Raw genomic sequence first — 24,557 nt, forward strand, 5'->3', positions numbered from 1 at the left:
GGGGATCTGCCTTGTTCTGAGATGACCCACGCTGAACCCACAGACTTTCACCCCCAGGACACTGCCCCAGCCTTGGGTGACTGGCCTAACATGGACACTTGACCTAAAATGAGGCAACGAATCCTACCCCAGAGATATTTGCGCTGGGGGCAGAGCGAGGGACTGGTAGCTCCAGGGGCTGGAGCTGTGAGGTACAGAACTTGCCAGCAGCTGGCTGCTGTGTTTTCCATGCTGAGGGTGTGACAGTGGTGACTAATAAGAGAAAAGATCCTAAGAGGGTCTGCATGCCTGGCTGTAGTTGTCCTAAGCCCACTACTTGAACACCCCAGTGTCCTCATGATATCTGGCCTTCTTGGCCAAGCTAGGAGAGTCGGGTTTCTGTACCTTGCAATGATCACTCCTAACTAGATTGGCTTGGGCCCTTTTCAGTCCCACCTCTGACCATGGCTGGGAAAGAGTTTTCTGGGTTTTTTTGTTTTTTTTTTTTTGAGACAGAGTCTGGCTCTGTTGTCCAGGCTGGAGTGCAGTGGCACGATCTCGGCTCACTGCAAGCTCCGCCTCCTGGGTTCACGCCATTCTCCTGCCTCAGCCTCCCAAGTAGCTGGGACTACAGGTGCCCGCCACCATGCCCAGCTAATTTTTTGTATTTTTTTTAGTAGAGACGGGGTTTCACCATGTTCACTAGGATGGTCTCGATCTCCTGATGTTGTGATCTGCCCGCCTCGGACTCCCAAAGTGCTGGGATTACAAGCATGAGCCACCGAGCCCAGCCCAGTTAACATTTTTGATTGTCCTAACAGAAGAGGGGGCAAGCAACTGGCATCTATTGGGTAGAAACCAAGGTTGCTAAACATCCTACAATGGGCAGGACAGCCCCCTACAACCAAGAGTGATCCAGTCCAGAATGTCAGTACTGCAGCTCTTGGGAAGCCCTGGCCTACCTTCCCTGAGATTTAGTGTTCCCATCCCTAAAATGGGGACTATGGAGCTGTCATATTTTTCATGAGGACCCAGTGAGCTGACAGACATGATCCTCCTTTCAGGAAAAGACACATTCCTGCAGAGATCATCATGAAGTCTTTATTATTGAGAATAAATTAAGATGGAAGCCCCAGCGAAGGGGGGCGGGGTGAGGCAGGTTGCCAATCTGTGTCCAAAGTGGGGCAACAGAGTCTCCACACAGGAGGAGGGTTCTAGGGTGGGCTTGGAGTCTGGCGGGGCCTGGCTCAAGGGGGCTGGGCTTGGCCCCAGAAGTGTGGCACAGGACAGGGAGGGAAGGTAGGGGCTCCTGCCTGCTGCCTCAGTCTTGGAGCGGGGGGAAGGGCTAGGAAACTCCAGCAGAGAGAGGGGGTTGGGACCCACTATGGACAGTCCTCACACAGCCCACGGAGTTCACCCCGTTTCCACCACCTCCTGCCCTGCCTGGGGCCCCCACGCTCTCTCTCACATGTACACATCTCCTCATCTCCCCAAGCTTTCCCCCTCCCCCCAGACTTTCTCTCTCTCCCCTCCCCAACCCTCTACCTCGGTCTTACCCTTCTGCACACCCCCACCACACACCCTCACCAGTTCCAAACCTGAGCCCTGCGGGGTGCGGCTGGGCTGGCCCAAGCTGACATCCCTCCAAACGAGGTTCTTAGGTTCTTTCCTTGGGTTGCCTTTGACGCCTGCCGCCTGAAGCTGCAGGGCCGGTGCCACTGAGTGGAGGCGGGGGAGCTGAGTGGGGAAACAGGATTTCACGAAGAAATGAGGGCTCGGGAGGCTCAGGACAGGCAGCCGTAGCCATGCCTGACTCCAGTGGAGGGGCAGAGTGCTGCGCAGCACAAAGGCACTGGGGCCCAGCGGAGGATGCTCCTGAGCTTGGGAGAGTGGGCTCTGGGTGACTCAGCTTGACACGGAGAGCAAGCCCTGGGCCAGCCAGGCACCTAGCTCCCCGACCTCCACTGCCAGCGCACCTGGGGCCTCTGTCGGGAGAGCCCAGGCTACAGAGGGATAGCGCGGAGGGCCAAAAGACCGGCCTCCCTCTGCTTTGGGGGTCTCCGGGCTGGGCAGGCTGGGGGAGGGCGCCCGGTGCCGCCCGCCCATCCCCTTCGCAAGTCAGCTCAGACCTCGGGGCCGCGGAAGGCCAGGTTGTCGCGCACCATTAGCGTCTTGCGGAGGTCGCGGTCCACCAGGGGGCGCTGCATGCGCCACTTGTGCGCCTCCTGCAGGCCCGGCTCGAAGTAGTAGATGCAGGCGCCGAAGCCCACCAGAATGAGGACGGAGATGACCAGGTAGACCGGCACGAACCAGTCCAGGAAGTGCGGCATCGCGGCGGCCTTGGCTGCGGAGACACAGGGTAGTGAAGGCCAGCAGAGGTGCCCCTTGTCCCGCCCATCCAGAGGGAGACCTTCAAGCTTCACAGAGCCGGAGGCCCAAGCATCACTTTACAAATGGGAAGACTGAGGTCCATTTGAGCAAGGGCGGAGAAGCGGCTGATCAAGACCACGTGGTGACTCAGCAGCCCAGGCCTCCTGGGCAAGCACAAAGCTGTCGCCACGCCATGGGGACACCCAGCTCCTATTCACCCTTTAAGGAGACTTACGCTGGGCGTGGTGGCTCACGCCTGTAGTCCCAGCACACTGGGAGGCCGAGGTGGGCAGATCACCTGAGGTCAGGAGTTCAAGACCAGCCTGGCCAATATGGTGAAACCCCATCTCTACCAAAAATACGAAAATTAGCCGGGTGTGATGGCACGCGCCTGTAATCCCAGCTACTTGAGACAGGAGAATCGCTTGAACCTGGGAGGTGGAGTGAGTTGAGATCGCGCCACTGCACTCCAGCCTGGGCAACAGAGCGACTTAGCCACAGGCAGTTCTGATTGAGTCTCTTGCCAGGATGTGTGCCCTTGGGCAAGTTGCCTAACCTCGCTGGGCCTCAGCTTCCTCCCCTACGTAAGGGGAAAGGGATAACACCTCTACACTGGTCCTAGTGAGTATTCACTGATCCCTGGATAGGGCCTGTGCAGGGCACTCAGTAAAGGACAGATTGGGCGATGCCTCCTCTGGTCTCCCTGCGCCCCTGAGCCCTGGGACCCAGCCCTGACTGCAGCTGCCATGGCTGCCAGTTGCCAGCACCTGCCCCTGAGATGAGTGGATCTCCCAGCCACCTGCATGCCCTAGCCAAGTGTGGCCTGGTGAAAGTGTAGTGAACAAACACCCATTGAAGGAGACCTGGTTGATATCAATGGATTCTACACAAGCCCAGTTTCATAGTTATAAGGGCATGGCCCCTAGCACCAAAACATTTGGGCAAGATATTCAGAGCTTTGGTTTCTACATCTATAAAATGAAAATGAGGCTGGACGTGGTGGCTCATGCCTGTAATCCCAGCACTTTGGGAGGCCGAGGAGGGTGGATTGCTTGAGACCAGGAGTTTGAGACCAGCCTGGGCAACATGGCAAAACCCCGTCTTTACTAAAAACTCAAAAAATTAGCTGGGCATGGTGGCACACTCCTGTAATCCCAGCTACCCAGGAGGCTGAGGTGGAATGATCACCTAAGTCTGGGAGATCAAGGCTGCAGTGAGCTGTGATGGTGCCACTGCACTCCAGCCTGGCAGCCTGGAGCAAGATCCAGTCTCAAAAAAAAAAAAAAAAAAAAAAGAAAAGAAAAGAAAAAGTAAAGAAAAAGAGAAAGAAAAGAAAAAGGGAATGGTAACAAGTACCCAGGTGATAGGGCTTTTATGTCTGCTGAATGAGTTAATTTATGTAAAATATTCAGAACTAGTGCCTGGCACATAACAAGTGCCACACAGTAAGTTTGTTCTTATTCTCTGAGCCTCAGTTTCCTTATCTGTACAATGTGGATAGAAATAGCACCCACGTCCTAAGCATACTTCAAATTTTTAACAAGACAATGCCTAAAGAGCATTTTGTGGCTGGGCATGATGGCTCACGCCTGTAATCCCAGCACTTTGGGAGGCCAAGGCGGGCAGGTCACCTGAGGTCAGAAGTTCAAGACCAGCCTGACCAACATGGTGAAACCCCGTCTCTACAAAAAGTACAAAATTAGCCGGGTGTGGTGGCCCGTGCTTGTAATCCCAACTACTCAGCAGGCTGAGGCAGGAGAATTGCTTGAACCCAGGAGGCAGAGGTTACAGTGAGCCACGATTGTGTCATTGCACTCCAGCCTGGGCAACAAGAGTGAAACTCTGTCTCAAAAAAAAGAAATAATTAAAATAAAAAAGCATTTTGCACCATTCTGCCTGGCACAGAATCAGCACTCGGTCAATATCAGCTATTGTTATTTCCACTGAACCAGAGGCGGAGAAGGCAGGAAAGTGAAAGCAGGTGTAAGGTGAGTTGCAAACCTTATATACATCCAGACTCTTTTTTTTTATTAGTTTTTTTTTTTTTTTTTTTTTTTAGACAGAGTCTCGTTCTGTTGCCTAGGCTGGAGTGCAATGGCATGATCTTGGCTCCCCACAAACTCCGCCTTCAAGCGATCTCCTGCCTCAGCCTCCCTTGTGAGTAGCTGGGATTACAGGCACCTGCCACCACGCCCAGGTAGTTCTTGTGTTTTTTAGTAGAGACGGGGTTTTGCCATGTTAGCCAGGCTGGTCTCAAACTTCTGACCTCAAGTGATCTGCCCACCTCGGACTCCCAAAGTGCTGGGATTACAGGCATGAGCCACTGTGTTCGGCCCACCCAGACTCTTTAGAATGGCCCAAAGGTGCCCATCTGCTCCCTGCCAACCTCCCCCTCCTCACATCGCCCACTATGTGCAGTCACATGGAACTGCCTGTCTGTCACCTACATGCGCCTACACATTATGCAGTCCTCATCTTTGCATATGCTTTCATTTTCTCTAGAATGTTCTTTGCATTCTTGTTCACTTGGCAAATTCCTACTCATACTTCAAAAGCCAGATCACAGTCTGGCTGTGGTGGGTCACGCCTGTAATTCCAGCATTTTGGGAGGCTGAGGCAGGTGGATAAGGCCAGGAGTTCAAGACCAGCCTAGCCAACATGGAGAAACCTCGTCTCTTCTAAAAGTACAAAAATTAGCCAGGGGTGGTGGCAGGCACCTGTGATCCCAGCTACTCGAGAGGCTGAGGCAGGAGAATTGCTTGAGCCTGTGAGGCAGAGGTTGCAGTGAGCCGAGATGGTGCCATTGTAATCTAGCATGGGCAACAGAGCGAGGCTGTTAAAAAAACAAAAACAAAAACAAAAAAAACACTTCAGGAGGCCGGGATAGGTGGATCACAAGATCAGAAGATCGAGACCATCCTGGCTAACACAGTGAAACCCCGTCTCTACTAAAAATACAAAAAATTAGCCAGGCATGGTGGTGGGGGCCTGTAGTCCCAGCTACTTGGGAGGCTGAGGCAGGAGAATGGTGTGAACCCAGGAGGCAGAGCTTGCAGTGAGCCGAGATTGTGCCACTGCACTCCAGCCTGGGCGACAGAGGGAGACTCTGTCTTAAAACAGAGAACAAAAAACAAAAAAACACACAGATCACAGATCATCTCCTCCAGGGATAGGATGATGCAGGGCCTACTGAACCCACCCCCAACCTTCCCTAGTTATAAGAAAGGGGTGACGTGAGGAGCCCACCTCTGCCTGCCCGGCAGGTAGAGCACTGTTTGAGTTCTTCCACAAACCTCACAACAGGCCTATGGGGCAAGTGTCACTATCTGCATTTTACAGATGAAGAAACTGAGGCCCAGACAGGCTCACTAACTTGCCCTGGCTTACCCAACTGGAAAGTGGCAGAGCTAGATGCCAAACCCCAGTGATGCCCTGACGCTTGCGTCCTCCAGGGGAGGGAAAGGCACTGGAGCAGGATGAAATGAGCTGATGCCCACCTTGCTTCTGGGGAGGGAAGCAGGGGGATGGATGGAGAGAACTCCAGGTAAGTCAGAGGGAAGCCCTCACTCCTCTGACCTCCGTCTCCAAACTCCAGTTCCTCTTGTCTCTCTACTCCCAGGTGGGCCTGTGAGGGGAGCTGTGGCCCCAGGGGAGGGAAAGATGCTGCTTCCTGGTCCTGCATCCATCTGGAGCCCCTCTCCTACCCCCAAGGTCCTCACTGGCTGTTCTGAGGCACCGACATTGTCTTAAAGCGCCCTATTGGTGGAGGAACAAAATGAAAAGTGCACTGATTGTCCAAAGTAACTAGCACAGCCAGGGCAGGGGAGCGTGTAGGACCCAGCACCTCTTACCCAGCTGCCTTTCTGGGGAGCGGGAGAGAATGCAGGATTGCCTGGTGCTGCCAGAGTTGGCGAAGGTAGGGAAGGAGCACCCCAGGCAGGGAGGCTGCTCCCTGTGTGACTTGACTGTGTCCAAGGTCACTCACACCCCCTGCCCAGGCCCAGCCAGGCCCCCAGTTTCCTTCCAGCTTAAACATGCGAATGGGGAGCTGGGGCAGAACAGAAGCCATTTCAGCCGTGATGCTGGGAGGTATGGAATAGAGATCAAGGCCCCCCAGCCTTTCCAGCCCTGTGCACAAAATCCCAGGTATTCTGAGGCTGACTGAGGACCCCGTGGTCTCTTCCTGATTTCTCAGGGAACTGACCTAGGTGGAAAAGCAACACACACACTGGCCTCTTGTGTGACCTTGGCCCCTTCTTCACCCTCTCTGGGCCTCAGGGTCCCCTGAGCACAGTGACGGGGTGGGGATGGGGTTACCAGATGATCTATATGGAATTTTCCAGCCTCATTTTAGCCAAAGTCCTGCCTGAGACAGTGTGAGTTTGCAGAGCCCCTCTCCCTACCTCCCAAGCCATTGGCACCACTCGGTGCCCTCCGTGTGCCCAAAGACCCACCTCACGCCCTGCAGATGCCAGTTCCGGGGGCTCTGCGCTGAGCACACCGCCTCAGCCTGAGCAGCTCAGCGTCAGCCCGTGGACTCATTCGCAGCTGCTGTCCCCAGAGACACCGCTATCTGCAGCTGCCCTGGGTGCTGGAGGCAGAGATAGGGCAAGGCCAATGCCACCCACGGGAGATGGAGCTTCTCACACCCGGGGGCTCTGAGTGGGCCAGGAGGGGGCAGTCCTGGACTGGCTCAGCATCCTGGTACCTCTCCCGGCCCATCAGAGACCCTTCACCCTAGCCCCCACTCTCAGGATGGCAGGAGGTGGGACCTGTCTCAACCAATCAGCAGCCTGGCAGAGCAAGGGCTTTATCTTCCGTTGCCCTGGCAACCAGCCTTCTCTTCTGGATCCCTGGTACTGTGCACGTGGTACAGCAGATGACAGGGCGGCAGGATTGGGGGAGTGCAGGGAGGGCGAGTCATCCAGCAGGCTGCAGCACCCCAAGCCTGGTGGGCCTAGAGAGCAGAGGACCACGGCTGATAACTCTAAGGGTTTGATGGTTTGCCATTTGGGAAGCAGGGAGAGACTGGGGTAACTGGCAAGTGCGTGGGGACACAGAATCAGTGACTAGTAGAGCCCAAGGGGGTCATATGTTATAGAAGGAAGAACCAAGACTGAGTCTGAGAGTTCAGACACACTGGCTCAATGTAACATTTCCTATGCACCAGACACTGTTTTTAACACTTTGATTATATTAACTCATTTCTCATTCATGGTCACACAGCAAGAAAGTAGCAATGCCAGGGTCGGAGCCCTAGCCTGGCTTTCAGGACCCTCGCAAATGGCTGCCCCTCCCCATTCTGCCTCATTTACCCCACAGCACCCCTGGCTGGTGTACAGCCCACAGCATCCCTGGCTGGTGTACAGCCCACAGCACCCCTGGCTGGTGTACAGCTAGCACAGGCATTGAGCACTCCCATCTGCCAGCTGGCCCCACACATCACTTCCTGCAGTCCTCCCAGCTGGATTGGTGTTGAGACCCCATTTTGTGATGAGGCAGAGAGGTGAAACTGCTGGCCTTCTCCTTCTCCCAGAGCCCTCAGCTTCTCAGTGACTGAGCTGGAGTTCAAAGCCAGGGGCTGACGTAGGGGGTGGGGTCCACCTTCCCAAGTGTGGATCCTCCCCCTCTCCCTATGCCATAGATAAGGTGTCTGCCACGTGTTCAGGGCTATTGTCTCAGGAGGAGACAGCAGCCCCCCAGGGCCCATAGGGCATGGCTGGGAAGAGGCTTCCAGGAACCACCTCCCTAGGGAATCCATTCCCAGAAACCTGGGGATGGGCAGGGAGAAAGGATCTGGGTGAGGTTGCTTCAGGACCTAGGTCCCCCACCACAGACACCTCTGGGGCCATCTAGGGGCTCTTCAGGTATGACGGGTCCTTTCCAGCATATGTGGGACGAGGGGTGTGACTGTGAGTTCACAGAGGGTTTGTTTTGTTTTGAGACAGAGTCTCGCTCTGTTTGCCAGGCTGGAGTGCAATGGCGCAAGCTCGGCTCACTGCAACCTCTACCTCCGGGGTTCAAGCAATTCCCCTGCCTCAGCATCCTGAGGAGCTGGGACTACAGATGCACACCACCACACCTGGCTAATTTTTTGTATTTTAGTAGAGGCAGGGTTTACTATATTGGCCAGGATGGTCTCTATCTACTGATTTCATGATCCGCCCACCTCAGCCTCCCAAAGTGCTGGGATTACAGGAGTGAGCCACCACGCCTGGCCTTTTGCCTTGTTTTTTAAGACAAGGTCTTGCTCTTTCACTCAGGCTGGAGCACAGTGATGTGATCATGGCTCATTGCAACTTCTGCCTCCTGGGCTCAGGTGATCCTCCCACCTCAGCCTCTTGAGTAGCTGGGACCACAAATGCATGCCACTATGCCCAGCTGATTTTTGTGTTTTTGTAGAGACAAGATTTTGCCACGTTGCCCAAGCCGGTCTTGAACTTCTGGCCTCAAGCTCTCCTGCCTCAGCCTCCCAAAGTACTGGGATTACAGGCATGAGCCACCACCTGGCCAAAGTGCTTTTGAACATTTTGGGGTAGGAGAGCAGAGGAGTTGGGGGAAGAATCATAAAGGGGCAGGAGTAAACTTTTTGGGATGAAGGATATGTTCAGTGTCTTAATGGTGACGGTGGCTTCTTAAGTATATACATATGTCAAACTTATCAAATTGTACCCTTGAAATACGTGTAGTTGATTATATGTGTCCCTTATGCCTCAATAAATCTGTAAAGTATGTGATCCATGGCCTGTGGGCATTGTTTTAGCCACTGATTCCTTATTCATACAAAAGCTTATGGGAAGCTCAATACATAACATAGACAAAGCTGAGGTTGCTTTGGTTCAGTGGTAGGGTGGGGGTGGGGGTTCTGGACCCAATCCACTCAGAATCCCCCCTGTCCCTCACAGGACCCCAAGTCATCTCCCCAGGGCTCCACAGAAGCTGATTTGAAAAACACTAGCCCAGAGGACTCTGATGACCCTGCCAGCTTGGGTGTTCAGGATGTAAGAACCTCCAGGCCTCGATCTGGCCTCTTCCCCATCCCTACCCTTCATCACATATGGATCCTACACACAACTACTTTCTGTCCCCAGAGACTCGGGGCAGCTTCCCCTGGGTTCCTGCTGTTCCTGGCTGCTCCCCAGTGGCCTCTCCCACTACAGTGTCTTGTTTCTTGTTACCAGTGGTAACTCCCTGAAGCAGGTTGGCTCCTTTGGGACCAGGGTCCCCAGGGCGGGCACTCAGCACACACTGACTGAATGGGTCTCAGCCCGGCCCCTCCTGAAAAGTCCCCACCAGAGTCCAAAGTCTTTTCCCAGCCCACCACTCTCTAAGGGCCTCAGTCTCCGGGAGCTCAATCACCTCCGTGGCCTCACCTCCTCCCCTGTTCTTCTTACTCCACCTGCCACAGCCACCGGCCTCCTTGCTACGCCTTGGAAGTGCTTCCCCCTCAGGGGCTTTCCACTTGCACTGCCTTCTGCCTGAGGCCTCTTCTTCATCATACTTAATGGGCTCCTCTCTCACTGAATTCAGACATCTGCTCAAATGTCACCTTAGGCAGGCCTCCCTGCTCTAAAATAGCCTCCTCCCATTCATCTCTTCTCCCAGTCAGCTTTAGTTCATCTTCTTCTTCTTTTTTTTTTTTTTTTTTCCTGAGACGGAGTCTCACTCTGCAGCCCAGGCTGGAGTGCAGTGGCCAGATCTCAGCTCACTGCAAGCTCCGCCTCCCGGGTTTACGCCATTCTCCTGCCTCAGCCTCCCAAGCAGCTGGGACTACAGGCGCCCGCCACCTCGCCCAGCTAGTTTTTTTTTTTTTGTATTTTTTAGTAGAGACGGGGTTTCACCGTGTTAGCCAGGATGGTCTTGATCTCCTGACCTCGTGATCCGCCCATCTCGGCCTCCCAAAGTGCTGGTATTACAGGCTTGAGCCACCACGCCCGGCCTTCTTTTTTTTTTTTTTTTTGAGATGGAGTCCCGCACTGTCGCCCATGCTGGAGTGCAGTGGTGCAATCTCGGCTCACTGCAACCTACACCTCCCAGGTTCAAGCAATTCTCCTGCCTCAGCCTCCCAAGTAGCTGGGATTACAGGCGCCTGCCACCACCACCACACCCGGCTAATTTGTTTGTTTGTTTTTTGTTTTTTTGTGTGTGATAGAGTTTCACTCTTGTTGCCTAGGCCAGAGTACATTGGCATAATCTCAGCTCACTGCAACCTCCACCTCCCAGGTTCAAGCAATTCTGCTGCCTCAGCCTCCCAAGTAGCTGGGATTGCAGGCAAGCGCCACCACACCTGGCTAATTTTGTATTTTCAGTGGAGACGGGGTTTCACCATGTTAGTCAGGCTGGTCTTGAACTCCTGACCTCAGGTGATCCACCTGCCTTGGCCTCCCAAAGTGCTGAGTGCTGGGATTACAGGCGAGAACCACTGTGCCCCGCTTTTTTTTTTTTTTTTTTCGAGACAGGGTCTCACTCTGTCACCCAGGCTGAAGTGCAGTGGCGTGATCTGGGCTCACTGCAACCTCTGCCTCCCCGGTTCAAGTGATTCTCCCACCTCAGCCTTCTGAGTAATTGGAACCAAAGGTGCATACCACCATGCTCAGCTAATGTTATTTATTTATAATAATTTTTAAAATTATTATTATTTTTTTTTTTTTTGAGACGGAGCCTCGCTCTGTCACCAGGCTGGAGTGCACCAGTGCCATCTTGGCCCACTGCAACCTCTTGACTCCCTGGTTCAAGCGATTTTCCTGCCTCAGCCTCCGAGTAGCTAGGATTACAGGCACACACCTCCACGCCCAGCTAATTTTTGCTTTTTTGTTGTTTTGTTTTGTTTTGAGACAGAGTCTCGCTCTGCGGCCAGGCTGGAGGGCAGTAGCGCGGTCTTGGCTTACCGCAACCTCCGCCTCCTGGGTTCAAGCGATTCTCCTGCCTCAGCCTCCCAAGTAGCTGGGATTACAGGGACGTGCCACCATGCCCAGCTAATTTTTGTATTTTTAGTAGAGATGGGGTTTCACCATGTTGGCCAGGCTGATCTTGAACTCCTGACCTCGTGATCTGCCCACCTTGGCCTCCCAAAGTGCTGGGATTACAGGCATGAGCCACCGCACCCAGTTAATTTTTGTATTTTTAGTAGACACAGGGTTTCACCATGTTGGCCAGGATGGTCTCAGTCTCCTGACCTTGTGATCTGCCTGCCTCAGCCTCCCAAAGTGCTGGAATTACAGGTGTGAGCCACCGCGCCCGGCCTATTATTATTATTTTTGAGATGGAGTTTCACTCTTGTTGCCCAGGCTGGAGTGCAATGGTGCAATCTCAGCTCACTGCAACTTCTGCCTCCCGAGTTCAAGCGATTCTCCTGCCACAGCCTCCCAGGTAGCTGGGATTACAGGCATGCACCACCACGTCCCGCTAATTTTGTATTTTTAGTAGTACAGACGGGGTTTCTCCATGCTGGTCAGGCTGGTCTCGAACTCCTGATGTCAGGTGATCCGCCTGCCTCAGCCTCCCAAAATGCTAGGATTACAGGCGTGAACCACCGTGCCCAGCCTGCTCAGCTAATTTAAAATTTTTTTTTGCAGAGATGAGGTCTCACTATATTGCCTAGGCTGGCCTCAAACTCCCAGACTCAAGTGATTCACCCGCCTCAGTCTCCCAAAGTGCTGGGTTACAAGCGTGAGCCACGGTGTTCAGCTTGCTTTATTTTCTTGTCATAGTGCCTACTACTACTTGATTTTCAGGAAGTCCTCTCCACATCCCATGCCATGAGGAATCAAAGCCCTATCTGTGCTGAGGGCAAGGGTTCTACGGGGCCATTTACTTCCTGATCTTTCCAAGCAAGACATAGTTAGTTTAGTCTGCAGTTTGAAGGATTTAGGCTAGACAGTGTCTCTGCTCTCCCAGATATTACAACAATGAGCACACTGTCATCATTGTCTATCCCATCCTCATCACACTAAGTTAATGAATAATGTCTGATTCAACTGTCTTCCCAGGGCCGGGCATTGCGTCTGGGCATAGGAAATGATGAATAAATGACTGCTGAGAATGAATGGATGAATGTAATCCATCCATTCACTCAACAAATATTTATTAACTATGACATACCAGGCACTTTTAGAGTGCTGGACATACAAAGTGACAAAGTCTCTAACTGCTTGTTTCTTACATTTTAGATGGAGAGACAATTAACAAGTTACTATATAACTGTTGGGAGAACCAGTTCGCAATGGGCCCTGGGCGTCCCTGCATGTTCTTGCTGGGTATGCCAAGAAAGCAAGACCCCGACAGCTCTGTACCCAGGCTGCGTTTGCAGCAAGGAACCTTGAAAGATGAGCTAAAGTCTCCCACCCGACAAAGAACAGCATGCTCACCACTCGCTATAAAAGCAGTAAATTGGCAGGGCCTGCTGATGTGCATCGGTAGTCCCAGCTATTCAGGAGGCTGAAGCAGGACTGCTTGAGGCCAGTAGTTTAAGAGCCGCCCGGGCAACATGGCCAGATCCGCTTGGTGGCACTTGCCTGTAGTTCCAGCTACTCAGGAGGCTAAGCCAGGAAGATTACTTGAGCCCAGGAGTTTGAAGCTGTAGTGAGCTATGATCATGTCACTATACTCCAGCATGGGCAACAGAGTGACACTCCAACTCAAAAAAAAAAAAAAAAAAGGCCAGGCACGGTGGCTCACGTCTGTAATCTCAGCACTTCAGGAGGCCGAGGCACGAGGATCACTTGAGGCCAGGAGTTTGAGACTAGCCTGGGCAAGCTGGGGAAATCCCATCTTTACTAAAAATACAAAAATAAATCAGGCGTGGTGACGCACGCCTGTAATCCCAGCTCCTCTGGAGGCTGAGGCAGGAGAATCGCTTAAACTCAGGAGGCAGAGGTTGTAGTGAACAGAAATCGCGCACATTGCACTCCTGTCTGGGCCCCAGAGCGAGACTCCGTCTCAAAAAAAAAAAAAAAGTACTGTGTATGAGCATGAATGAACGAAAGTGTACAAAGAAATCACTACAAATCTGCTTACTGTGGAGCATGGAACAAAAGGCCTGTCCACCACGTGTTCCGCGGGTGGTGCTGGAATGCCCCTCAGAAAAGGAGATAAACGTTCGGTTCCTTTAAGAGGCCCAGTCCCGTCCCGCGAAGCCCCGCCTATAAGGAGGTACGTGCCCCCAGGCCGCGCTCTAGGGGCGGGACTCAGGGCGGTTTGAAAGATCGGCGCGCACAGCAGGAGCGGCGGTCGGCCTTGAGGCTGTGATGTCGGTGTTGAGGCCGCTGGACAAACTGCCCAGCCTGAACACGGCCACCATCTTGGTAGGTGCCGGCGGCCCCGCTTCCCCCGCCGGCCTTTACCTCCTGGGCGGCGCTTCAGCCACTAGGTCAACTGAGCTCCCTAAGGCGCCGAGCCAGTGAGCGCTACCGTAGCGGGACGGGGAAAAGGCGGAGAGCCACGCTTTGAACCAATCGGAGTAGCCGCTCTCTAAGGTTGAGAGACGCACTCACCAATAGGTGCTCGGCGGGCCCTTCCCATCTTCTGATTAGCGGGTTCCCGCGCCTGGATTTGGTTTTTCCGCGTCTGGGGGTCTGGCTTCCTGGAGAGGCCGGCGGTCTAAACGAGGATCGGGTAGTAGAGAGTGCGGTGCCCACAGGCCTGCAGCGGGTCCAAACCTCAGGACCCCAGCCTGTGCCGCATCGCGGGGTCCACTTCTCGGGAAATGTCCTCGGAGCCGCCTGCTGGCGGCGGCCCGATCTCCCCGGGAGTGGGTCGAAGGGCCAGGCCCTCCCCAGGGGTTGCTGTGCCTCTGGCTCGACGGTCCGCTCTCTCTCCCTGCGCAGCTGGTAGGCACGGAGGATGCTCTTCTGCAGCAGCTGGCGGACTCGATGCTCAAGGAGGACTGCGCCTCCGAGCTGAAGGTGTAAGTAGCCGCGGCTGTGGCCTGGGCCCACGTGTCTCTCACTCCAGAGGGATTCAGTCCTAGCTGCTAAACCCCGAAGCCCAGCGCCCCCTCCTCTGAGGCTGGTCCTTCTCCCAGCATGCAGCGTAGCTGGCTAGGCCCATGCCGTCTTATATCCCAACCTCCCCTTGCCGAGGTGGTGACTAAACAGAGGCCCTTTCTGGCAGAGGGAATCAGACAGGAGTAATGTGAATAGGACCGGCCGAGTCCTGCCTCTGTGCTGGCCCAAGGAGTTGTGGCCGCAAGAGCCTCGGGTGGCTAGGATGAGGTGGGGAACCCTTGACGGCCTCTTTCCCCATGAAGGGCACCATTTAAACGGTCGCTGTGAAGGCGGTACGCTTATCTTGAGTCCTGCAATTTCCTGTTTTTCAGCCACTTGGCAAAGTCCCTCCCTTTGCCCTCCAGTGTGAATCGGCCACGAATTGACCTGATCGTGTTTGTGGTTAATCTTCACAGCAAATACAGGTGAGAGCCAGAGGAAGGGGCAGTCAGGGCTTAGGCAGGCCTGGCTCAGAAGTGTGCTGGGAGAGTGACCTAACTTGTGATGGAAGTGGTGAGGATGGGAGAGGCTGTCTGAGGTCAATCCTATAGGGTGAGGAAAGAGGAGGCAGTGGCCAGTGCACAGTGTTTAAAAGACAACGGCCAGGCACAGTGGCTCACACCTGTAATCTCAGCACTTTGGGAGGCCGAGGTGGGCAGATTGCCTGAGACCAGCCAGGGCAACACGGTGAAACCCCGTCTCTACTAAAATGCAAAACATTAGCCGGGCGTGGTGGCTTGCGCCTGTAGTCTCAGCTACTCGGGAGGCTGAGGCAGAATTGCTTGAACCCAGGAGGTGGAGGTTGCAGTGAGCCGAGATCGGGCCACTGCACTCCAGCCTGGGCAACAAAGCGAGACTCTGTCTCAAAAAAAAATTAAAGTCCACCTATAATAAAGAACGAAAGCATAACCTTTGCAGCAACCTGGATGCAGCTGGAGGCCATTATGCTAAGTGAATTAACACAGGAGCAGAAAATCAAGTACTACATGTTCTCACTTGTAAGTGGGGGCTAAACATGGGGTCCTCATGGACACAGAGATGGCAACAATAGACATTGGGGACTACTAGAGCAGGGAAGGAGGGAGGGGGCAACGATTGAAAAACTATTAGGTCCTATGCTCAGTACCTGGGTGATGGGATCATTTGTACCCCAAGCCTCAGCATCACATGGTATACCCATGTAATAAACCTGTACATGTACCCCCTGAATCTAAAATAAAAGTTGAAATTATTTTTAAAAAACATTAAAGGACATAATGGGGCATGGTGGCTCATGCCACTTTGGGAGACCGAGACCGGTGGATCGCTTGAGGTCAGGAGTTTGAGACTAGCCTGGCCAACATGGCAAACCGTGTCTCTACTAAAAATACAAAAACTAGCTGAGCGTGGTGGCATGCACCTGTAATCCCAGCTACTCAGGAGGCTGAGGCAGGAGAATCACTTGAACCTAGGAGGTGGACATTGCAGTGAGCCAAGATCGCACTACTGCATTCCAGCCTGGGTGACAGTGAAACTCCATCCCCCCCCCAAAAAAAGGACAAAGTATTTCTCCAGAGAATGTCACCCTCTTGTCATTCTCTGGCCTCTAGGATCAGAGAAGCAAGGGCTTCTGCCTTCTCTGTTGTAAAGTTTTGTTCTCTGGTGTGTTCTCTCACTCTGGCCTGGCCACCCCAGCCTCCAGAACACCGAGGAGTCCCTGCGCCATGTGGATGCCAGCTTCTTCTTGGGGAAGGTGTGTTTCCTTGCCACAGGTGGTAAGTACGTCCTTCGCCTGTTACCACCCACCCCCAGCCAAGGGAAAGCTGGGGCGGGGATAGGCTTCTCGCTGAGGCACCCTGGGTGATGGAAAGAACATGTATTTTACACACACTGGGGCCTATCAGAGGATGGAGGGCAGGAGAAAGGAGAAGATCAGGAAAAATAACTAATGGGTACTAGGCTTAATACCTGGGTGACAATCTGTACAACAAACCCGATGACACAAGTTTACCTACATAACAAATCTGCACATGTACCCCGGAACTTAAAAGTTAAATTTAAAAACCGAAAGAACACATATACACATACTTTGGAATCTGACCTGTTGTCAGCGTAAGAGTGAATCTGAGCAGATAACTCTGCTGTTGCTTGGAGTTGCCTAGTGGTTGCCTGTGGCTTTCAGTAAAATCCAAACTCTAAAGACACAAAGCACTTTGCAGTTTGGCGTCTGCCTTCTGGGCTGGTCTCATCTCCGGTTACTCTCCTTCTCTGGGTCAGCTGCTGTTCCTGAGACTTTGTAATATTAACAGTGAAAATAATAATGGCTAACCTCTTTTGAGCTCTCACTGTGAGGCAGACACTGTAATTGCTTTGTTTTCATATTAATGTTTGAGGTAGGTATTATTACCTCCGTTTTAGAGTCATGAGGTTAAGTTGCCCAAGTCCCCTAGATAAAAAGAGATAAAAAGTGGTAGAGCCAAGGTTCACACCTAGGTAAGTCCTGTTGCAGGGCCCAACCTTTTTTTTTTTTAGTTGGAGTCTTGCTCAGCTGCCCAGGCTAGAGTGCTGTGGCATGATCTCGGCTCAGTGCAACCACCGTCTCCGGGGTTCGAGCGATTCTCCCATCTTAGCCTCCCGAATAGCTGGGATTTCAGGCACCCGCCATCATGCCCAGCTAATTTTTGTAGTTTAGTATAGATGGGGTTTCTCCATGTTGGCCAGGCTAGTCTTGAACTCCTGACTTCAGGTATCCGCCCGCCTCGGCCTCCCAAAGTGGTGGGATTACAGGCGTGAGCCACTGCACCCAGCCGGCCCGTCTCTTTTTGTTTACTCTAGGCTGCTCTCAAATACGTTTCCTCTTCTTTATCTTGCTAACCCCTACAAATACCTCAAAACTCAGCCCTGGTGTCTCTGCGGCATGCATGAGGTGTCTGACCTGTCTGCCCTTCCAGCTGAACTGTTAGCTCCTTGAGCAGAGCGCCTGGCACGGCACAGATAATTCTCAAGAAGCTTTGATGAGCAAATGCAGGCCAAGCAATTTCTAGATGTCAACTCACTGATTCTAGAGTGACTCAGTGGGGTAGGAGCTATTATTATCTTCATTGTCTAATTTGATATTCTTGACTACCTAGAAAAGAAAGTAGAATAGGACTGTCACCCTCAGAATAGAAAGAAACTGAGCCAAAGAGTGGGGAAGTGAGGGACTCTGCCCAGCACTTCCTGAATTCCAGCCAGGAAGGTAGAGATTGCAGCTATAGCACTCATGACTTCTTTCCAGCTGGGCGGGAGAGCCACTGCAGCATTCACCGGCACACCGTGGTGAAGCTGGCCCACACCTACCAAAGCCCCCTGCTCTACTGTGACCTGGAGGTGAGCATGCTGATCACAGAGACCAACACTACACTCGGGTGCGGGGAAAGGGTGGTCAGCACACAGTGGGCACGTCGGGAGTGGTTATCGAAGGACTCAGTATCCCAGCGAGGCAGCTTCTGAAGTGGAGGGAGACAGGATCCTGGTTTGAGTCCTGACGTTTCTGTTTACTGGCTGTGACCTGAGTACACAGGTGTGAAGCGGGGGTGATGTGCTTTCATCTGGAGTGCATCTTATATGCCAGGCTCTAGCACGTGCTGCCCTGCTTTTCCTTTTGCTGAGTTTCTGCATGCTTAGTTATAACTAAGTCTTACGTGTATGTATCTGTGAGTCTCCTCTCCTGCTGGGGTGTAAATGATTGAGGCCAGGCGTATGTCCGTCTCATTACCTGGTGCATCCTTGTGTCCCCTGGGAGTCAGAATGCCTGATTTGGCCTTAACTCCCTGTATTTCAGACCTTGTCTAGTCCCATCCCAAGCCAGGGTACCCAGCAGGCGGTAGGGATGTTTGTTGGGTGGGCGGGTAGATGGTTGGATGGATATGTAGGGTGTTCTGCCCCGACTGGATTCTATTGGTGTTTCCCACAAGGTGTAACTAATCATGAGGGGTAGGAAAGTAGCCTTTTTGTTGTTGTTGTTTTAGATAAGATATTGCTCTGTTGCCCAGGCTGGAGTGCAGTGGTGTGATCATGGCTCACTGCAGACTCGAGCTCCTGGGCTCAAGTGAACCTCCCACCTCAGCCTACTGAGTAACTAGGACTACAAGCGTGCACCACCGCACCTAGCTAAGTATTTATTTATTTATTTATTTACTTTTTAATGTAGAGATGAGGTCTTGCTGTGTTCCCCACACTGGTCTTGAACTCCTGGCCTCAAGCGATCCTCCCACTTTAGCCTCCCAAAGTGCTGGGATTACAGGCATGAGCCACCGCGCCTGGCCTTTAGCCCCTTTTTATGCAGGATAAATCCTGATGACTTTTTGCTACAGAGGCCTCAGCAGGAGTTGATGTGTTCCCCCCGAGGGGTCTACTGAGGGGCCCCAGGGCCCACACTGCCACACCCATGCGCCAGGCCTGCTCCATTCCTTTGGAAACCTATTCATTGGTTTTGAGATACATTTTGAAGAGTTGTGTTTCTGCTCTGTTCTGGGTCTTGTGCCTGTTACCAAAAGCAAAGTGATGAAATGCAGGAAGAACCGAGTGAGCACACGATCTGTCACCACCAATCTGTCGCCACTGTCTAGACCGGGGTCCCTTATCCTAGTTTCGGCACTCCTCTGGTCTAAGGGCAGAATTCAGAGGATAGCAGTCTGTGGCTGTCACCGTAGAAATGGGGATGTTTTCATATCACATTAGGATTGGGCAGGTCTCATCATGTGGCAGCAGCCGTTAGGCCTGCCCCTCAGTCGATGCATCGATCACGATACACACTTGACTCATGCATTTGTTTTCCTATTTGATGACTACTTTTCGAGCGCCTGACCAGACCAGCACTCTGATCTCATAGATGGGACCCTGAGGCCTGGGCACACCTGAAGTGCCTTCACCTGCCAGGCTTTCCTCCCAGAGAGACGAGGTGACTTGCTCAGGGTCACACAGCTCATGAGTGAGGGGTAGAGCCAGCTGTTCTCCTTTACTAGCCTGCTGACCATGTGACCTTGATTAGGTCACTTTGCCTGCCACAGAGCATTAGTTTTCTCATCTCTAAAGGGGAATCACGATCTTTGCTCCATAGTTCAGGTGCTGGTGGGGGACAATGGTGCCTGCTCACCTTGTGACAAGTGGTGCAATTCTGTCTGTGGCCATGAGGTGGCGGGCCAGACCAGGTCCTGGGTTCTTTCATGGCCTGGGCAGGAAGCAGGAGGCCCCAGCCTGGTTCTAGCTGCAGCAGGAGCTGCAGAAATGCCTGCTCAGAACATAGGCCTGCATCCCTCAGATGGAGCGCCCAGGGTTTGAACAGGCCTCCCTCTTCATGCTGGTGTTGTCCTCTTTAGAACACTCTTCTGAATAATTGAGTTTGAGCCCCACCATGTATCTTGAGGCCTTTGCATGGCAGGAATTACCAGCCCCGTTTCATTGATGAGGAAATACAGGAAGGTGTATGATTGGCCCAGTGAGATAACTGCCTAGGTCTGCTGGTAGGGCTCTGTGCTGGGCCCTGGGAACACAAATGACTCAGATATTGGCCCTCCCCTCTCAGAATCTCATGAAATAAGCAGACATGTAACACACGCAACAGCAGAAGGATTTGCTGAGCTTTGGGAGCCTGGTGGTAGAATTAGGTCATTTCTTCCTGGATGTCATGGGCAAAGTCATGACTGTGGTCAGACCTGGGCATTTGGGTCATGTCTCTGGAGTGACGTGGATTGGAGGAAGCCTGGCCAGAGGCAGGAGGCTGGGTCAAGGCTGCTGCAAGAGGCAAGTTGTGGACCTGGAGATAGATTTTGGGAACAAAGTCCACCAAACTTAGAGTGAGAGGATTTATTAACACTTCCTGAGTTTCTGTGGTGCCAAGCACTGTTCTAGGCTCCAGGGACACAGCACGGAACAAAACAGTCAAAAACCTCAGCTTCCTGCTGGGCGCTATAGCTCACGCCTCTAATCCCAGGGAGGCCGACGTGGGAGGATCACCTGAGGTCAGGAGTTTGAGACCAGCCTGGCCAACATGGTGAAACCCAGTCTTTACTAAAAATACAAAAATTAGCTGGGCATGGTGGCACGCTCCTGTAATCCCAGCTACTCAGGGGACTGAGGCACAAGAATCGCTTGAACCTGGGAGGCAGAAGTTGCAGTGAGCCAAGATGGCGCCACTGCACTCCAGCCTGGGTGACAAAGCGAGACTCTGTCTCAAAACAAAACAAAAAGCCCCAGCTTTGTTCTAGTCAAGGAAACAAACAGGGTAAATGAGGTGCTGGAAAGTAGAGGCGTGGCGTGTCAGGTGGTGGTAAACAGGCAAGAGTTAGGCAGGGTGACCAGGGAACGCCCCTGCAAACAGGACTTTTAAATAAATAAAGACCTGAAGGAAGTAGGCGGGCAGGCCATGGAGATACCTCGTGGCAGGAAGAACAGCAAGTGCATGGGTCGAGTGTGGGACTTGCCTGGTGTGCTCAAGGTCTGGCAGGGAGGCCTGGGTGGCTGCAGCACAACAGCAAAGGACGGGTTGGGGTGTAGAAATCAGGAATGGTGGGGCTGGATCAGTGGAGCCTGGTCGGGAGCTGCTGGAGGGCTCAGGGCCAGGGAGGGATGTGGCCTGACTTGGGTTTTAAATGGACCCCTTTGGCTGCTAGCAGGAGAGTGGGCTGAAGGGAAACTAGGGCAGAAATAGAGAGACAGGTCTGGAGGCTTTTTTTTTTTTTTTTTTTTTTTTTTGAGGCAGACTTTCGCTCTGCTGCCCAGGCTGGAGTACAATGGCGCGATCTCGGCTCACTGCAACCTCCGCTTCTGGGGTTCAAGTGATTCTTCTGTCTCAGCCTCTCGAGTAGCTGGGATTACAGGCGCCCGCCACCATGCCCGGCTAATTTTTGTATTTTTAGTAGAGACGGGGTTTCACCATATTGGCCAGGCTGGTCTCAAACTCCTGACCTCCTGATCCGCCCGCCTCAGCCTCCCAAAGTGCTGGGATTACAGGCGTGAGCCACCGTGCCCGGCCTGGAGGCTCTTTCTAGGGGAGTTAAGCATGGACTCAGTGCTGGCCAGGAAAAAGGATGGTGGGATAGTCTATGACACTGGCTGCTTCTAGGATGGAGCCAGCCAACTGCTCTGTGGCCAGAATGTGAGGCATGAGAGAAAGAGGAGTCCTCGCTGACTCTGAAGGTTTTGCCAGCTGACTGGAAGGATGGAGTTGTCTTTGGCTGAGCTAAGGAAGCCTGCAGGAGGAGCAGGTTTTGGGGGCTTCAGGGGCTCTACTTTTGGCATGCAAAGATTAAGGGGTCTATTAGCCACCTGGGTGGAGAAATCAAGTCAATAGCTGCATACATGTGTGACATTCAGAGGGAAGACCTGGAGGTGTAATTTGGGTGTTATTAGCAACTGGGTGGTTTTAAAGCCACAGAACTGGACGAGGTCACCGGGGGACTGAGTGTGGGAGAAGAGATCCAAGGACCGAGCTCTGGAGCCCCAGCATGTAGATGCTGGGCAAAGGCGAGGGAGCCGCCTGTGTGGGAGCGGAACCCTGGGTGAGTGCGGGGGCCTGGGAGCCAGGCAGAAAAAGCGTTTCAAGGAGGGAGTAAACAGCTGTGGTGGACTCTGTCAATAGCGCCAGTGCGGTGAGGACTGAGAAGCTGCTGCTGGGTCTAATACCAAGGAGGTCATGGTAGCAAGCGGTGGGAGTAAGAGCAGGGAAGTTGAAGATACCCTGGTCTCTACTTTGGGTGGGTGGTGACACCCCAACCTGCCCCCAGCTAGAGAGGAAACAAGGTAAGATGCTTCTGAGGCCACATGTCGGACAGGGGAAGACACTGGCCAGCATCGTGATCTTCCAGCAGACATGTCTAGAGCATCTGTGCCCGGGCCTGGAGCAGTCTTGTCCGTCTCTGGCCCCACAGCTCCCCCAGGCCCATTCCTTTTTGATGGCACCTTATCTGTGGTGAGGGCCACCTGTTCTCCCTCCCTCCATCCCATCCCTGTGAGTATCTTCTGCTCCCTGGTCTTGAGCCTCTGGGGCCCGAGCTGCCCGGGCATTGGTTGGAGGCAGCCCTGGTTCAGAGCGCAGCTCTGGAGTCACTAGCTGGGTGATCCTTGACAGTTTGTTCGACCTAGCCAGCCTTGCTAAGCCTTCATTTCCTCTTGAGCAGGAGGTCAGGCTCTGGATGTCTCTGGAGGTTGTCTGAAGGTTTGGGCAAGCTGAGGCAGTTGGAAGTTACTCTGAGGTGTGGCATGAATGAGGGCATGGCTGTGATGGGCAGTGATGACCTGAGCTACCCCCGAGTCCCCCCCCGCCAGCCCTGCTCTGGCAGCCCCTGCAGCTGCTCTGAGTAAGGGAGCAGGGCCAGCCACTGCATTCTGTCTCACTGCTGTTCTCTGCTCTCCCCGCAGGTGGAAGGCTTTCGGGCCACCATGGCGCAGCGCCTGGTGCGCATGCTGCAGATCTGCGCTGGCCACGTGCCCGGTGTCTCAGCTCTGAACCTGCTGTCCCTGCTGAGAAGCTCTGAGGGCCCCTCCCTGGAGGACCTGTGAGGGCGACTGGCCCCTGGGCTGCCTCTCCCCATGGCTTCATGCTGACTCCATAAACATTCTCTGTTGAGGATGTCCAGTCAGGGCTTGACAGGCCCAGGCTCAGCTTCCAGTGGTTGGGAAGGTTCCCTGTAGCACCTGTGCTCCAGCAGGGAGAGCTAGGCAGAAGCAGCGAGGGGGCCCAGCTGGTGGGACTCCAGCCCCCTCCCACTCCCACACTCACTCTTGCAGAGCCTTGTGTCTTTAAGCAGCTGGCGTGTTACATCTCTATTTAAGGTTTCCTTCGAATAAAAGGTCTGTGACTAAAAAAAGTTGAGAAATCACTGGTCTCATTCACTTTACAGGTAAGGAAACTGACTCAGAACAATTAAAGAGTAGGGCAGGGTGGGCCGGGTGCAGAGGCTCACGCCTGTAATACCAACACTTTGGGAGGCCAAGGTGGGTGGATCACTTGAGATCAGGGATTTGAAACCATCCTGGCCAACATGGTGAAACCCCATCTCTACAAAAATACAAAAATTAGCTGGACATGGTGGTGGGTGCCTATAGTCCCAGCTACTTAGGAGGCTGAGGCAGGAGAATCACTTGAACCCGGGAGGCAGAGGTTGCAGTGAGCTGAGATTGCGCCACTGCACTCCAGCCTGGACAACAGAGTGAGACTCCACCTCAAAAAAAAAAAAAAAAAAAAAGTGAGACCAGCCTGGCCAACATAATGAAACCCTGTCTCTACTAAAAATATAAAAATCAGCCAGGCATGGTGACACGGACCTGTAGTCCCAGCTACTCGGGAGGCTGAAGCAGAATCACTTGAACCTGGAAGGCGGAGGTTGTGTTGAGCCGAGATCATGCCACTGCCTGGGCAGCAGAGCGAGACTCTGTCTCAAAAAAAAAAAAAAAAGTCTGGGCGCGGTGGTTCACGCCTGTAATCCTAGCACTTTGGGAGGTAGAGGCGGGCAGATCACAAGGTCAGGAGATGAAGACCATCCGGGCTAACACGGTGAAACCCTGTCTCTACTAAAAGTACAAAAAAATTAGCCAGGTGTGGTGGTGGGCGCCTGTAGTCCTAGCTTCTTGGGAGGCTGAGACAGGAGAATGGCGTGAACCTGGGAGGCAGAGCTTGCAGTGAGCCAAGATCGTGCCACTGCACTCCAGCCTGGGCGACTGAGTGAGACTCTGTCTCAAAAAAAAAAAAGAGTAGGGCAGGGTAAGGGGAGCTTGAACTCAGGAAGCCAATCAGACTCGCCTCCTGGCCCTGCTGTCATAGAACGTGGTTGTTGCCTCTTGGAGCTGTTTCCTCATGTGAATGGAGATGTTCTGCTCACCTTGTCACATTGTGAGGATTGAATGAGATGATGGGGGACATGCCTGGGACCGTGTGACCCCCCCCAATGCCTGTGTGTAGGTTGCTGTGTTCATAATGTGTTAATGCCTTGCACCTTGCTATGTAGGTACTCAGTGAACAGTAACTATTTGAAATCACATGGGAAGCTGAGGCGGGCGGATTGCCTGAGCTCAGGAGTTCGTGACTAGCCTGGGCAACACGGTGAAACCCTATCTCCACTAAAATACAAAAAATTAGCCAGGCGTGGCAGCCTGCGCCTATAGTCCCAGCTACTTAGGAGACTGGGGCGGGAAAATTGCTTGAACCCGGGAGGCGGAGGTTGCAGTGAGCCGAGATCGTGCCACTGCACTCTAGCCCGTGCAACA

The 24,557-nt window shown here is 53.2% G+C and overlaps 2 protein-coding genes across 13 annotated transcripts; one reads left to right on the forward strand and one right to left on the reverse strand.

Annotated features, from left to right (window-relative positions):
• Positions 1 to 1,058: 1,058 nt before the first annotated feature.
• Positions 1,059 to 13,724, reverse strand: SMIM45 (small integral membrane protein 45). Of its 9 annotated transcripts, none has more exons than XM_077949541.1 (3): positions 6,804 to 7,088; positions 2,142 to 2,323; positions 1,059 to 1,716 (listed from the first exon to the last, which is right to left on the reverse strand). In XM_077949541.1, exons 2-3 carry the CDS (start codon positions 2,307 to 2,309, stop codon positions 1,462 to 1,464), a joined length of 423 nt encoding a protein of 140 aa, XP_077805667.1. In that variant the 5' UTR covers positions 2,310 to 2,323; positions 6,804 to 7,088; the 3' UTR covers positions 1,059 to 1,461. The 9 variants fall into 9 exon arrangements, with proteins under 9 accessions (XP_077805667.1, XP_077805673.1, XP_077805668.1 ...); XM_077949547.1 differs by adding an exon at positions 5,847 to 5,986 and having other exon boundaries at positions 1,059 to 2,323; XM_077949542.1 differs by adding an exon at positions 5,926 to 6,105 and having other exon boundaries at positions 1,059 to 2,323.
• CENPM (centromere protein M) lies at positions 13,512 to 23,164 on the forward strand. 4 transcript variants are annotated; one of them, NM_001194334.2, is made up of 6 exons: positions 13,533 to 13,652; positions 14,175 to 14,254; positions 14,666 to 14,758; positions 16,008 to 16,087; positions 17,590 to 17,681; positions 22,713 to 23,164. In NM_001194334.2, the coding sequence occupies exons 1-6, from the start codon at positions 13,596 to 13,598 to the stop codon at positions 22,851 to 22,853; spliced, it is 543 nt and encodes a 180-aa protein (NP_001181263.1). In that variant the 5' UTR covers positions 13,533 to 13,595; the 3' UTR covers positions 22,854 to 23,164. The 4 variants fall into 4 exon arrangements, with proteins under 4 accessions (XP_028683150.1, NP_001181263.1, XP_077804685.1 ...); XM_028827317.2 differs by lacking the exon at positions 17,590 to 17,681 and having other exon boundaries at positions 13,512 to 13,652; positions 22,713 to 23,161; XM_077948559.1 differs by lacking the exons at positions 13,533 to 13,652; positions 22,713 to 23,164 and adding an exon at positions 21,241 to 21,853 and having other exon boundaries at positions 13,850 to 14,254; positions 17,590 to 17,719.
• The last annotated feature ends 1,393 nt before the right edge of the window (positions 23,165 to 24,557 follow it).

The sequence above is a fragment of the Macaca mulatta genome, chromosome 10 (genome assembly GCF_049350105.2).
Source record: "Macaca mulatta isolate MMU2019108-1 chromosome 10, T2T-MMU8v2.0, whole genome shotgun sequence".
NCBI lineage: Eukaryota > Metazoa > Chordata > Mammalia > Primates > Cercopithecidae > Macaca > Macaca mulatta.